Source organism: Eulemur rufifrons, chromosome 15 (genome assembly GCF_041146395.1).
Source record: "Eulemur rufifrons isolate Redbay chromosome 15, OSU_ERuf_1, whole genome shotgun sequence".
NCBI lineage: Eukaryota > Metazoa > Chordata > Mammalia > Primates > Lemuridae > Eulemur > Eulemur rufifrons.
This window is the reverse complement of record NC_090997.1, coordinates 2,365,933-2,380,494: the sequence shown is the minus strand read 5'-3', so window position 1 is coordinate 2,380,494 and position 14,562 is coordinate 2,365,933. Positions and strand designations below refer to the sequence as shown.

Genomic DNA, 14,562 nt, shown 5'->3' with positions numbered 1-14,562 from the left:
AGGACCTTTCTCACCAGCTCTTCCCCTCCTGCCCTGAACATCCGCCTGGTCCCTCAGAGGCCCTGGGCCTCTTCCTCACGCCAGGCTCTCGTCTTCTCCTTGGGCTCTTGCCCACTCCCTGTTCTCATGCTCCCAGAGGCCTGCCCTCCCTCACCTCTACTGCCTTCCACTCCCACTCCTGGGGTTCTCCTGTATTGATCTGGGCTTGAAATCTGAAAAATAAGTGTCTGTGCATGTCTATGTTCTCTGTGCACACAACCCCACACACCTGTACTCTCTCCTGTCAGTCCTGCCCTTTCTTTTTCTTTCTTTCTTTTTTGTGAGACAGAGACTCACTCTGTCACCCTGGGTAGAGTGCTGTGGCATCAGCCTAGTTCACAACCTCAAACTCCTGGACTCAACTGATCCTCCTGCCTCAGCCTCCCGAGTAGCTGAAACTACAGGCACGTGGCACCACGTCTGGCTAATTTTTCTATTTTTAGTAGAGATGGGGTCTCACTCTTGATCAGGCTGGTCTTGAACTCCTGACCTCAAGCGATCCTCTTGCTTCGGCCTCCCAGAGTGCTAGGATTACAGGCGTGAGCCACTGTGCCCGGCCAGTCCTGCCCTTTCTTTTCACTATTTTCTAGTTGTGTCCCGGGGATGGCAGTGGCCTTTGGTCCGCCATTTCTGACTCTAGTTTCCTCCTCCATGGGAATCCCAGATCCTTTCCCTTCACCCCTCAGGATCTCAACCACTGCTTCTTGGAAAAGGAGATGTTTATGGGGAAGGCCAAGCCTGGGCTGCCCAGAAAGGAACTTGGGTTTGCGATGGGGGCAGAATCTGGATGGCAGAGACGAGGACTGGGGCCCTGGAGAAGGAGGGATGCACTGAGAAGATAGAGGGCAGACAGTGGAGCCAGGAGCCTGGATCTCGGGCGTGGATCTCTAGTTACCCAAGAACAGATACCCCGGGTTACATAATCTGGCTCTTTCCGCCTCCTTCCCCTGCTCCTAATTTTAGCAGCTGAAATTCCACTCCCCCGCAGGGCTCTTCCTCCATCCATTCCACTAGTCCGCCCCATCCTCCCCAGCCTCCTCATGCCCCCCAGCCCCAGCTGCCCCCAACTCGCTCATTCAGTGACTCAGCAAAGGGAAAGCCCTGTGTTGGGGGAAGGGGGTGTTAAGTGGGGAGGAGGATGTGGTTCTGCTTGGGGAGCTGGGGAGGGAGGGAAACTAGTTTTGTTCCCCTTTTTGCCTCTGTTCACATCTATTTCTCCAGCCGCAGACTGCAGAGTGGACAGGACCCCAGCATAGGGAGCAGAATGAGGCCGGAGGGCAAACTGGGCCTTCTCAGGGCGGGGCTGGGGGTGGGCCAGCAGGGCTTTCTCGTCCAGCTGAGGGCAGGCGTTAGCGCGAGCGTGCGCATTGCAGGTGCGTAGGAGCTGTGGGTTTCGGCAGGCGGGGAGGGAAAGGAGATGTCATGGGTGATGAAAACCACAGCAAGGGAAAAAGGCAGAGGAGACACCAGGAGTGAGATGTGGAACCAGGTCTTATTAGGAAATGGCAGAGTCAAGGAGCAGCAGTGGTGGCCCATGCCCCCCACCCTCGCTCGTTACAAGTTTCGCTCCCACCCATGTCCTCCGCTGGGCAGCATCTGGCTCTTCCTTGTAGTCCCCATCCTTGACCTTACCCTTCCTTCTGCCTCAGCCCTGAGGCTCCACGCCCGAAGTTTCTTGCTATTTCCCTAGGGTCACTTGAGGGCCTCTGCATGGCGATTCAGGGCCTGAGAAAGAGCTGTCACTGTCCCCATCACGCGGCCCAGCTCCCAGGTCTCAATCTGGCTTCGGAATCGCTGTAGGAAGCGGTCAGGGTGCCAGCGAACCTGCTGGACCCTCAAGTACCTTCTCAGAGCCCCCTGCTCCTCCAGTGGGGGGCCCCTGGCCACCAGGGCTGCAGCCATGGCTTCTGGGTCCCCTCCCCCAGGGCAGGGCCAGGGCACATCGCCAAAGCGCCAGAGGTTGCCCCTCCCCACCCCTCTGGGATGCTCTGCCCTGGGCCTGGCCCTGGCTGGCTCTGGCCCTTGGTCCCCGCGAGCCTCCTGCGCCCTCCTGGCTTGGCTCTCACGCAGTTCTTCCTCCTTGGCCCGGGCTCGCTCGCGGAAGAGCCGCTGCTCCTCTTCCTGCTGCCGCCAGCTATGACTGGAGCCCTCAGCCCGTGGGGGTCGACAGGATCCCTCTGCTTCCCGCTGCTGCTGCTGCTGGCGCTTCTGGGCATGTTCCCGGGCCAGGCGATCTGACCAGGCTGAGAAGGACTCGGGTTCCTGGGTCTCACGGGAAGCGTCATCTGTTTGGAAGGGCAGGATGGGGGTAGTTGGAAGGAGGCTGTGAGGAGGTGGTGGGCCCCGAGTGGCAGGGAGACAGAGGAAGGGCGCAGGAGCCTAGGGTGGCGCCCTCATGCACAGGCACAGGCCAGCGGCCAGTGGGGAAGGAGGGCAGCTGTGGATGGCAGTGGACTCCTCACCTTCGAACCTCCCCATGACCTCCTGCCACTCGTCCTCCAGCTCGCCCTGCAGCTTCTGTCTCCACTCCTGCTCCTTGGAAGCCTCGTCTTCTTCCTCCTCTTCAGCAGAATCCCAGGGAGGTCCCCAGCCCAGAATTTGCCCAGGGGTCTCCCCATCCTTATTCTTTATTCCCATGGCAGAGGGACAGCGGCTAAGCAGCGGCAGGAAGAAGTCTGTGTAGGCTGTTGGTGGGAGAGCAGGGAGCAGAAGTTAGCTGGGACTCCCACGCCTCGGCTGGGCCGCCATCTTGAATCCTGCCGGTCACTCACTCCCTTGGTCTAGGGCAATGGAAGGGTGGCCCACATGGATGCTTCCTGGGTATCAGGAAATAACCATCACTGACAAATACATGCTGATAGTTCACCGCATGCACAATAAGTGTGGGAGTTTAAAATATTCTGACCCATGTCCCCACAAACTATTTTAGTGTCCTGGGAATTCTACTCTGTCAAATGACGATTTCTGGCCTGCCTCTAGTCACCAAGGCAGTGGCAAAATCCTTTGATTATGTGTTCCATTTTTAGCTTGAAATATTGTCACCATATAGTCCTTATTTCCTCACCTGAAACTACACATCAACTGGTAAAATATCTGAACACTCTACCGTGTACCATTATAAAGATACACATATATAATATTTACCTTTTTATATCACTTTTCAATAAACTGAGTAAAATAAATGTTCCAGGGGAATCTGTGTCAGCCAGCACTACTCGGGGATGGCGGGAGGGCGTGTGGAGGCAGACCAGACGCGAGTCTGAGCCACAGAAACGCTCCCGGCACCAGAGCAGGTGAAAGGGGGCTGAGTGAGATACTCGGTCTCACCCAGGGACTGGGAGAAAACACGAGAGGGACTGCCATTCCTGAGTCCCCCTCTTCCTGAGTCCTGACCTCACTGCATCGGGCCCAGGGTGAGCTGAGTGCCACGCTGCTTGCTTCACTGCCAACCCAGGCACCCTGGCCAGGCCCACCTGCTATGGCCACCAACCACTTCTTTCATTCTGGGGACAGAGGAAGGTAAGGGAGGCAGCCTTCCTTCCTGTGGACCTACTTTCTTTCACCAGGGCAGGAGGAAATAGGCTGGCAGTCCTTAACTCTGTATTCGGTGGTGCCGGCAAGTACTGTTTATCTGGCAGAAGGATGAGACGGGGAAGGGTTGACCCGTCACCTCCAGGAAGGCAGGAAGACAGAACGGGCCCAGCCTTGGCTGGCCAAGGCCCACCACCCCCACCTCAACCACATCAGGGTAAGATCAGTATTGTTGCGACCTGTCACAGGCCCTCCCAGCTTGTCCCACCCAGCAAGTACCCAGTCCTGTCTTTCCACTGCTTGTTCCACACCATGGCTTGCTGCAGGTATGAGGGTGGTGGGTGTTCAGGCTTGCATGGGAGGTTTTAAATTTATAGGTTTTAAGGAGTAGGGCCTCCAGCTATAAAAACATGATAAGTAAAATACGCCATAAAATTGTAAACAGCCACTACAAATAATGTTTGTGTGTAGAAAAAAACTGGCTACAAAACTGTAAAGAAGATTTGATCATCACTGCCTAAAAAGAGACCAAATACTATAGTTGAAAAAAATAGACTGGAAAAAAATATGTAAAAATTCTAGTCCCTGAGTAGTAGGACTATAGGTAGCTTCCCCTCAATTTTATTTAATTGATATTTTAATGTGAAAGGGATGTAATTAAGTTGAAATTTTTTCTTTTTAAGGAAAGGAGAATAAATTTGTTAACTATTAACAGTTTGCTGTGATCCCTTTCAGTCTCGTCTTGGTGTACATAAACACATGCATATGACAAATTTATCCAGAGTTATGTGACCATATCACATAAATTGTTCAGCAACTCACTGCTTTCATTTAACATCTCGTTTATATTTTTCCACAGGAATATATACAGTCTACCTCATTCTTTTTGATGACTGTGCAGTTAGTGTTCCATTGTGTGTACGAAACAAATCTCCCTACCCCCAATCGATAGACTGTTTCCAAAAATGTTCAGCCTCATAAGTGTATCTTTGTGGACTCGTTACAGTGTGTGGGGTAGATTTTCAGAAGTGGAATTTCTGAGTCAAGGAACATGTGCAATTTTGCCAAATTACTCTCAATAAGTTTGTGTCGAGAATATACACGTCTGCCTGAGTCTTCCTTTATTAAAATTGAATATCATCAATCCTCTTATATATGTTAATATGAGAGTTCTATATATACTATATTGTATGTATTATATATATTGTCAATTATTTTCTCCCACCTGTCTTTTAAAATTTTGATGTAGTTAAATCTCTAGCAATATTTTCTTTTTTATGAATTTATTTATTTTTTTATAAAAAATATGGAACGCTTCACGAATTTGCGTGTCATCCTTGCGCAGGGGTCATGTTAATCTTCTCTGTATCGTTCCAGTTTTAGTATATGTGCTGCCAAAGCAAGCACTGTATCAATATTTTCTTTTCTGACTTTTTGTTTAATTTCATTCTTAGGAAGGCTTTCCCTACCCTATGATTATAAAATATTCCCTTGTATTTTTTTCTACTATTTTTACATATGTTTACTTTTACCTTTAAAAATTTAAAAAATTCAGGCTGGGTGCGGTGGCTCACGCCTGTAATCCTAGCACTTTGGGAGGCTGAGGCGGGAGGATCGCTCGAGGTCAGGAGTTCGAGGCCAGCCTGAGCAAGAGCGAGACCACATCTCTAGTAAAAAATAGAAAGAAATTATCTGGACAGCTAAAAATATATACAGAAAAAATTAGCTGGGCATGGTGGCACATGCCTGTAGTCCCAGCTACTCGGGAGGCTGAGGCAGAAGGATCACTTGAGCCCAGGAGTTTGAGGTTGCTGTGAGCTATGCTGATGCCACGGCACTCTAGCCCAGGCAACAGAGTAAGACTGTGTCTCAAAAAAAAAAAAAAATTTAAAAAATTCAAAAAAGTACAAAGTATAATACAATAAACACCCCTATTCCTATCACAGGGTATGTTGATATATTGTCATTTTTACAACAATGTTTTATATTAGAGAAATAAAATCATCATAGATAAAGCTAAAGTTTTGACACTCCTAAGTTATTTTATTTTATATTTTTACTTAAAAACTATGTTAATACGCCTTCCAAGTTTTATTTCTCCCTAGGTGCAACCCCTCCATCCGGTGTGGACCTTCCTGCCACATTTAAGCGCTTACTCTGCTGGAATTTACTTGAGTTAGGTGTGAGGTAGGACCCTATTTTTCCCTAGATGAGCCAAATGTTCCAACATCATTTATTAAATAGTTCACCCTTCTCCAGTATTTGAAATACCACCTCTTAGCAGTATAGATCAACTTTCCCCAGTGTTCTTTAATTAACATGTTGTACTTTCATACTGGGAAAAATAAATACGAAGAACACTTTGTGGAGGAAAATTTACTTTGTCTTAGTGATGAAAGAACTGCTCTTCCCTTACCCATGTAAGACATGACTTCCATCTCAAAGGCACAAACATACTAACTGGTAAAAGAAAACACTTCTAAAAAATGCCAACATCAAGAAGCTTATATTGAGTGCAGTCGACTGAGACTCAGAGGAGGAACAGGTACCAGCAGCTGGGGTGGGCAGAGAGGGCTTCAAGGAGGAGGTGGGGCTTACGCTGGCTGGGAAAGGAGGATCGCTCTTCCTAAAGTGGAAATCAGGTGGAAGGGAAGGTGACAGGCGAGAGCCAAGCAGGCTTGTGGAAGACGTGCTCAGTGCCACTGACGACAGAGCCACACAGCTAGAGCTGTGGTTTTGAGGGTGTGCAGTGGGAAGCAAGGCTGGAAAGGCAAATGGAACACAAACCCGATGTTTCAGCCACGGTAAAATTGGGCTGCCGCCTACTCCTCCTGGGCAAATTAAAGTGGTAGTGGACATTATCTGGCTGGTACCGTGCTGGCACAGAGCAGAAGGGCAGTGAATGCTACCTTAAAAACAAAAACAAAACCAAAAACAGGCTGGCTTTGGGTTTTATACTTTTTCCGAAGACTGAGAAAATGAACCTGTTTCTCTATGTTCACACTAATTCTGTTACATGTAAAGAAATGGTTATTGTCTGATTAAGGTGTATTTATATAGTGGTCTCTGACAGCGAAGACCCCTTCCCTGGGTAGTAGGTTCTAAAAAGAAGTTATCAAAAGCCTACAAGGTAGCAGCCATTCAAGGGATCTCAGGGGGTGTGATAATCCAGTCCGGCTACTGCAGCATGGACTGGCACATCCCTCAGACCCAACATGGGAACTGAGCGTAAAACCCCCAGCGGGGATCCTGGGTCATTTAATCTGTTCAAAGATGATATAGTCATTTCTCTAAAGAATCTGAAAATGAGATGAGCCTTTCGATTAGGGAGTTGGAAGGCCACCTGGTGGCAGGGCTGGCAGGGGACCAGGAGAAAATAAGGCCTGAAAGGACACCAGGGTTTGGGAGTGAAGGCACTGAGTGAGGGTCCCCCTTTGGCAAACAATGATCTGACAGCTGTGAGATCTCACACAAGTTCCTGAACCTTCTGGGCCCTGCTTTCCTCCTCTGTAAATGAGATAATATCAATCTCACACGCATCTTAGAAATTAAGACAATGAAAAAAGTGCCTACTACACTATCAGGGGCATTTTTACTACTCAGAAAGCCTTAAGTGGGTAATAGAAAAATAAAAATACTATCACTTAGCAGGTGTCAAAAATGCACCAAGTGCTTGCTTTGTTTACTTGTCACACCTCCCATTTTTCAGAGGTCAGTTAGGCTCACAGAGGTAAGGGGCACGTCCCAGTCCATCAAAGGTAGAGCTGGGATTTGGATGCGCTCTGCTTTGTTGCCTTCCACCGTCCTGCCTCTTTCAACATCAGTGTCCAGCTAGATGACTGCACTATCTCGACACTCTAGCAAGGACTCTTTGTTTTTAAGTCTAACAAAAAATCTGAATATGCCAGTCCATCTCACGTATGTCAAGGGAGATTAAAGAAAAGGGGATTTTTAACCACATGGAGGAGGTTTTGGGGGGAGGGGCTTCCCGTATATACTTGTGGAGCTGGAGGATGGTAATGGCAGCAAATCAGATTGAGGTAGGGTTGTTCATCCCACGCTAGAGGCTTTCCTTCAGTGTTCTTACTCTAGAAGGAAATCTCCAGACGGGGAAAGGGAATTTCACCTTTTATTTTAGTTAAGAAGGGTCATACCTCTACAAAACTGTTTCCACTGCCACTACAATATTAACACATTCCACAACTGAATCCTGAAAAATCAAAGGTATTTCAGGACTGTTTCTGGGATTTGACAGAGCTGATCTAAAAGTACGTACATCAGGCTGTTCTGAAGGTAGTGACTTACCTCAATTGATTGTTCGTAGTCAGTTACAGACTGCACTCCTTGTTCTACTCTTCCTTCCCTTCTCACTGCTCCAAGACTTGACCAGTCTTTTTTTTTTTTTTTTTTTTTTAAAGTACATACACTGTATTTTAGGCAGCCCAGGAGGGCCTGGGCAGTCCTAATAACCAATTACATGAGTGTTTCTGCAGTGAAATGTATGACTGTTGACATCAGTAGTATAAAAACAAATCATAGGCCAGGCACGGTGGCTCACGCCTGTAATCCTTGCACTCTGGGAGGCCGAGACGGGCGGATGGTTTGAGCTCAGGAGTTTGAGACCAGCCTGAGCAAGAGTGAGACCCAGTCTCTACTAAAAATAGAAAGAAATTATATGGACATCTAAAAATATATACAGAAAAAATTAGCTGGGCATGGTGGCACATGCCTGTAGTTCCAGCTACTCGGGAGGCTGAGGCATGAGGATCGCTTGAGCCCAGGAGTTTGAGGTTGCTGTGAGCTAGGCTGACACCACGGCACTCTAGCTCGGGCAACAGAGTAAGACTCTGTCTCAGAAAAAAACAAACAAAAAAACAAACAAACAAACAAAAAAATCATAGATTGTCAGGTTAGGTCTTTGCTACCAAATGAATTTTGGTGGCAGACTGATGAAAAATGTCTGGCTCCGAGTGTTTCTGAGTTGCAGAACTATGGATAAGAGAGTACGGACCTGTTGATAACAACAGGAGCAACAATCACCAGCATCTACCAAGTGCTTACTGTGTGCCAGGTGCTCTAATTATGTACTATGTCAATTGACTTCCAAAGCATATATGTCACAGACTGGGTACTTTGAACATAGTGCAATCACTGTATAATTCTATGATGGATAACATAACACAGTGCAGTTGTTAAGAGCGTTAACTCTGGCTAGGCCACCTGGGTTATAGTCTCTGCTCTACCAGTGAATAGCTAGCTGTGTAACTTTGGCTAGTGCCCTGTTTCCTCACCTGGAAAATGGAGGATAATATCAGTACTTACTTTATAAATTGTTTAATGAGTTACTTTTCAAGAAGTGCCTGGCATATAGCAAGGGCTGTTATTATTTGTTTAATTTTGCACATGGGCAAACTGAGCCTCAGAGAAGTTTAGTAACTTGCCCAAGAATACACAGCTATTAAGTGTGCAGTTGGGATTCGAACCCAGGCAATCTTGCTCCAAGCCTACCTTCTATGCTACTTTTTGCCCTATAGGCAAACAATCAGACAAGAAACAAAGTAGCTACTTATCTAGAAAGATGCGAAATTTGAAGACCAGTTGCTGTTTTGGTAATGTTGGCTTCTTCAGACAGTAGTAGCTCAGTAATGCAAAGACAGACATGATAGCCAAATGCCAACCCGGTTAACTCCTTCCCTAGGTCCCACTGACCAAATAACTAGCTTCTTTCTCGACTACTGGTTGGCTTTCGTTTCAGATCTGATCAGCCGCTCGTGACCTTGTTCCACACCGGGCAGACTCACCATCTGGGCCCTGGCGGGCAGCAGCGTGCAGCGCTGTGTCCCCATGGCGGTCCTGGTGGGCAGGGTCAGCCCCGAGCCGAAGCAGCAGGCACAGGGCAGGGGCATCGTGGCGGGCACAGGCCCTGTGCAGTGGTGGGGGCTGCCCAGCATCTACATCAAGGCCTGGGTGTCGCTGGAGGAGGGCCTGGGCCCGGACCAGCCGTCCAGAGGACAAGTACCGACGGAAGCGACGCTCTCGGCGTTGGCGGCGGGAGGTGGATGCCATGAAACTCTTGGGCTGAGGAAGGAGAAAAAGGCAGAAGCAGTCAGGACCCTGGCCTTGGCTGGTGCTTCCCGTCCATCTCTGACATTCCCACTTGTTCCTCCCTTTGAGCCCCCATTTCTTCTTACATCTTCAGCAAGAGATGAGGCCTATCCTAATCCTGATCCCTTATCAGATGATAGGTTTGAAAAAATTTAAGGGGGAGGCTGGGGTCACAGATTTAATTTTTTAATGTAAAATTTGAGAAAAGGAAAAATAATTGCTTTAAAGCTCATGAACCCAGGTAAATTTTTGATTTTTAATAAAGAACTTAAAAAAAAAACCAGGGACTGATGGGGACATTTTTTAACAGCAGAAATTTGAGTTTAAAAAAGTCACAGATAATTTCAAATAATGAGCTAGAAATTGAATATAATGTACCCGGCAAACAGACGTAGAGGCTTCTCCCTCTGGGACCTGGGGGGAGGGGTCATTCATCAGATCTGCCCCCGCTCCCCAAGTACCCCCAGAACTGTAGGCCCAATGCCTGTGTTTTAAGACGCTCGGAGAAGGGAGGCGGGAAGGGCGGAGACACTCTAGGCTACCGGAAATGGCGCAAGCAGAAACACATGTGAAGGGCGGAAATGGAACTGCGGCGGAGAGTTACCGGATGTCGTTCCGCCCCGACAGGGTGAGATCTCCATCAGGCCTCCGGAGGGGGAAAACGAGGGAGCTTAAGATAAAGGGTCCGCCTGTAACCGGAAGACTGGATGAGAGGCAAGGAAAAGGGTGCGAGGGGAGGGAGAAAGGAGGGCTTTCTGGAAGTTTATCCTCGCCTCCACAACTAGGCAGAGAGAGGACTTGGTTCAGTAGATAAAAAGATGAGAAGAGAAAGAGGGAAAATAGGGGAGATAAAGACAGGATAAAAATCAGTGAAATTGGAAAACAAAACCAAAAACCACAGGTGAGACCAAGAACAGGGACAGATTAAAAATGGGATGGGGGGAAGACATGAAAAGACAAGGAGATTCTCATAGGACAGGGCTAATAAGATGGATGCAAACATTTGGACTTGGGACACATAGAAAAAGATGGAGATGGAAACGAGAGAAGACGGGGGGGGGGAGCGGGGAGAGAGAGAGAGAGAGAGAGAGAGATAGATATGGGAGAATTAAGGAGAAACCCAGAATGCTCTTTTCCCAACACACGTAGTATGATGATATCCGTACCTTTTCACCCCATTCTCAACCCCTATGCGTCCTTCTCTGAGACACCAATCAAGCTCTTCTCCTCTCACCCCAATACTTCTCCCCTCTCCGCCCCTGCCCCAGTCCTAGACCTTCCGGACTGGAAAGGCCTTGCACCTGTTGTTAGCAGGCAGCTTTGGGCCTGGTCTCTGCTGCTCCCACGCGGCCTTTGTGGGTACTGCCTGAGAGGTGGGAGAGGAGGACCAGGCATCGCTGGGAGGATCAAATTGGGGGAGACACCGGTACAGAAGGCTGGGTGGAAGAGGGGAGCACTAAGACCCAGGGGTAGTGGAGGATTACAGCAACGAGCTGGAGGAGAAGTGGGCAGTGGGGGCGGGGGGAGGGTGAGAGCCATTTGGTACCTTGGTAGCATTTGAAACAGCATCGGCCATAACGACAGAAATGGCCAGTCAGTCCCAGGGTATCCAGCAGCTTCTGCAGGCTGAGAAGCGGGCGGCCGAGAAGGTGGCAGATGCCAGGAAGAGTGAGTCTACTCTTTCCTCCTTTAGGAGTCTGGAAAGAAAATTGGGAGTGGGGGCAGCAAACATTTGAGTCCTTCATAAAACCCAAGGCTGGTGGGGAGAGAGCTGGGGGCAGGAGGCTGGTTAGGATGGAAGAAATAGGTGGGTATTAGAATCTAGCACCTGGTTGGCTGTGAGAAGGCAGAATAACTTTCTGGAAGGGACTGATCCCTACTATTCCATTTTGGAGGGGCACCCCCACCCACTGTCCTCTCTTCTGCCTCCAGGGAAGGCCCGGCGACTGAAGCAGGCAAAGGAGGAGGCACAGATGGAGGTAGAGCAATACCGCAGAGAACGAGAGCAGGAATTCCAGAGCAAGCAGCAGGCGGTGAGTGTGGGGGAGTTGGGATGGGACCCCAGGTGCAAGTTGGTGGGCGCATCTAGTGAGGGGTGTATCTGTGACTGAACAAGAAAATAAGGTGGAATAGGGCTGAGGAACCCTGGCAGGGACCACAACATTGGTAAAACTTTGTGATGATATGTAAGAGACGATGGGAGTTTTGAAGGACATGTAGAGCTTGTGGGGAGAATTGCCACAGTCTATGTAAAATATGATGACATCTTTGTGAAGTATAACATTTGGGGTGGAGGGCAGAGTTTTACAGTCATGGGTGGTGAAATGGGGGGGGGGATTTTACAGTCTGTTTTAGAATGAAGTTGCATGTCAGGTCTAAGAGGAAAGGGTGTTGTATTGATCTCTTTGGTGCCTGGATATTTCTGTGGGATGGGAGTGGTTTTTGAGAGGGCCTTTCTTCTTGGCCTTGCTCCAGGATCTTTCCCTCCACATGCCTGGACCCTTGTCTCTCTGTTTCTGCTTTTTCCTTTCTCTCTTCCATCCTTCCCCCCCCGCCCCCCCCCCCCCCAGGCCATGGGCTCCCAGGGGAACCTGTCGGCTGAGGTGGAGCAAGCTACGAGGCGCCAGGTGCAGGGCATGCAGAGCTCCCAGCAGAGAAACCGAGAGCGCGTCCTGGCCCAGCTTCTTGGCATGGTCTGCGACGTCAGGCCCCAGGTCCACCCCAACTACCGGATTGCTGCCTAGGACCCACCACAGGGCCTGACTCCTTCTGCCAGTTCCCTCCCTCAAAGAAACCCCCTAATCAAAATCACCTCCCAACATAGTTCTTTTCTCCTTTCCATTCCTTGGGAATCCTAGGAGGCAGGATCCAATAATTCTCCTATGAAACTTGTAAATGTCCTGCTCAAACCTGAATCTCCTTGTTCTTTAACCCTCAGCGGGAACTTGTAAACTCCCAAGTCATTCTCACCCAACCCATTTGTATAAATTGTAATACTGGGAAGTAGCGGTATGGAAAACACCCTGACTTCAGAGCCTGGCAGACTGTGTCCCTTTGCTTACCTGACTTGCTGGCTGTGCAACCAGGACAAGCTACTGATCCTTATAGCCTCAATGTCCTCTTCTGTGAAACTGGGATAATAATAATGCCAGGGTTTCTGCAAAGATTAGGAATCATTATGTGGAGAGCCTAGCATGGTTCCTGGCATGCAGTAGCTGTGATTCAATAAATGGCAACCCTGTGATATTATTACCACCCCCCCACCCCCCTCCCCCTGCCGTTTACCAGCCAAAACCTATACAGCTGTTTCCTCAATTTCATCAGTGGCTCTCTAATTCCACTCAGTTATTCTGTGACCCTAGTAATTCTCTGAAGAATTGGTTCTTCTTCTATCTCTTTTCCCAGACACCTTATACTCTCCAAAAAGATGAAATCATGACTTCACTTAGCCCTGTATTATGGTTCCAGGTAGATACTGCATCTTGTGGCCTTTTTGTTTCTCTTATGCTAGTCTTGCTCTTTGTTGGATTTTCCCCCTTTCCTGTTTCCCCAAAGACTCATCAGACGCTCACTGCTTCCTAAGATCTAAGGTGATGCTGTGTCCCCTCATATGCATGGCCTTCCCTTGTACATCCCTGACACCGTACTTTCCCTTTGTAACAATAAAAAAGTGTCAATAAAATAATTATGAGCAAACAAATTGGTGAGTTGAAACAGCCTCCTTTTGCCTCATCATTTCTCATTTTCAATCACTCTTGTTCCTTGCTTATATATTCCCCAAAGACCCCAAATGGCTGTCCTTTGAAACTTGTTAGAGAAACAAGAGCAAGTAGTATTTTATTTTTCTGAAGTGAGAAACATGTGGTTCCTCATTTGCGAACCTGAGGACTATAGATGGCAACTGTAAAGTTGTGGAGTGTAGGAACAAGTACTCTGCCCCCTCACCTTGCTTTGTTTTTCTTCATAGCACTTATTGCTACTTGACATTATATTTGCATTTATGTGTTGTCTCCCTGTTATGTAAACTCTGTAAGGATTGGGCGGTTCACTGCTCTTTCCCCAGATCCTTGGATAGCACTTGGCACAGGGTAGGCAGTTGACAAATACTGCTAAATAAATTAGTAGGATTGGGAAAACAGCCCTTCTATGACTCCATCCTTGGATCAGTTATTTTTCTTTCCCACTGAAGATAAGCTTGCTTCATCCAGGACATGAACCAATGAGGTAAACCATAGTGTATTTAACTACATTCTTTATTTTTTTATTTTAGAGAGAGGGTCTCCAACTCCTGGGCTCAAGTGACTTTCCAACCCTAGCCTACAGAGTAGCTGGGGCCATAGGCATGCACCACCACACCTCGCTAATTTTTTTTTAAATTTTTTGTAGAGAAAGTGTCTCACTATGTTGTTTACCTAGGCTTCTCTGGAACTCCTGGCCTCAAGAAATCCAACACCCTCTGCCTCCCAAAGTGCTGGGATTACAGGATTACAGGCCTGAGCCACCACATATCGCCATTAATCAGATTCTTTAAGAGGGAGGCAGGCTACAATGGAGAATTAGAGGTGTTTACATTTTGGCTGTGAATACCTCACCAGCTGTATTACTTTGGATATGTTGATTTGTTTCTCTGTTTGTCTACAAAATGGGAATAATGGTAGCTTCTTCTTAGTGTTAAGTGGTTAAGTGTGCTAACAGGGAAAGGGCCAAATGTTTGTCGTTTTTATTAAGCAGGAGGACATCACGTCTGACTTGTGTAAGCATCTCAAAGAGTGGAAAAAATCCAGGCTGAACAATGGAATGGGGCTGTTGGGTCCGGGCTAAGAACGTTCTGCTCGAATTAACAGTATTTATGGAATGTTGTATAACCTTCAAGCCCTACTATTTATT

At 48.0% G+C, this 14,562-nt stretch overlaps 2 protein-coding genes and 1 non-coding gene across 10 annotated transcripts; 1 reads left to right on the top strand and 2 right to left on the bottom strand.

Annotated features, from left to right (window-relative positions):
• Positions 1-1,512: 1,512 nt before the first annotated feature.
• On the bottom strand, positions 1,513-10,963 carry NFKBIL1 (NFKB inhibitor like 1). 4 transcript variants are annotated; one of them, XM_069488604.1, is made up of 4 exons: positions 10,842-10,963; positions 9,372-9,648; positions 2,502-2,723; positions 1,513-2,324 (listed from the first exon to the last, which is right to left on the bottom strand). In XM_069488604.1, exons 2-4 carry the CDS (start codon positions 9,634-9,636, stop codon positions 1,732-1,734), a joined length of 1,080 nt encoding a protein of 359 aa, XP_069344705.1. In that variant the 5' UTR covers positions 9,637-9,648; positions 10,842-10,963; the 3' UTR covers positions 1,513-1,731. The 4 variants fall into 4 exon arrangements, with proteins under 4 accessions (XP_069344705.1, XP_069344706.1, XP_069344702.1 ...); XM_069488605.1 differs by having other exon boundaries at positions 2,547-2,723; XM_069488601.1 differs by lacking the exon at positions 10,842-10,963 and adding an exon at positions 10,054-10,197.
• Positions 4,871-4,977, bottom strand: LOC138396103 (U6 spliceosomal RNA). The gene has a single exon (XR_011235583.1). It is a non-coding gene; the product is annotated as a U6 spliceosomal RNA (small nuclear RNA).
• Positions 10,290-12,944, top strand: ATP6V1G2 (ATPase H+ transporting V1 subunit G2). 5 transcript variants are annotated; one of them, XM_069488608.1, is made up of 3 exons: positions 10,290-10,389; positions 11,608-11,708; positions 12,246-12,944. In XM_069488608.1, exons 1-3 carry the CDS (start codon positions 10,383-10,385, stop codon positions 12,417-12,419), a joined length of 282 nt encoding a protein of 93 aa, XP_069344709.1. In that variant the 5' UTR covers positions 10,290-10,382; the 3' UTR covers positions 12,420-12,944. The 5 variants fall into 5 exon arrangements, with proteins under 5 accessions (XP_069344709.1, XP_069344708.1, XP_069344710.1 ...); XM_069488607.1 differs by having other exon boundaries at positions 10,290-10,401; XM_069488609.1 differs by lacking the exon at positions 10,290-10,389 and adding an exon at positions 10,444-10,576.
• The last annotated feature ends 1,618 nt before the right edge of the window (positions 12,945-14,562 follow it).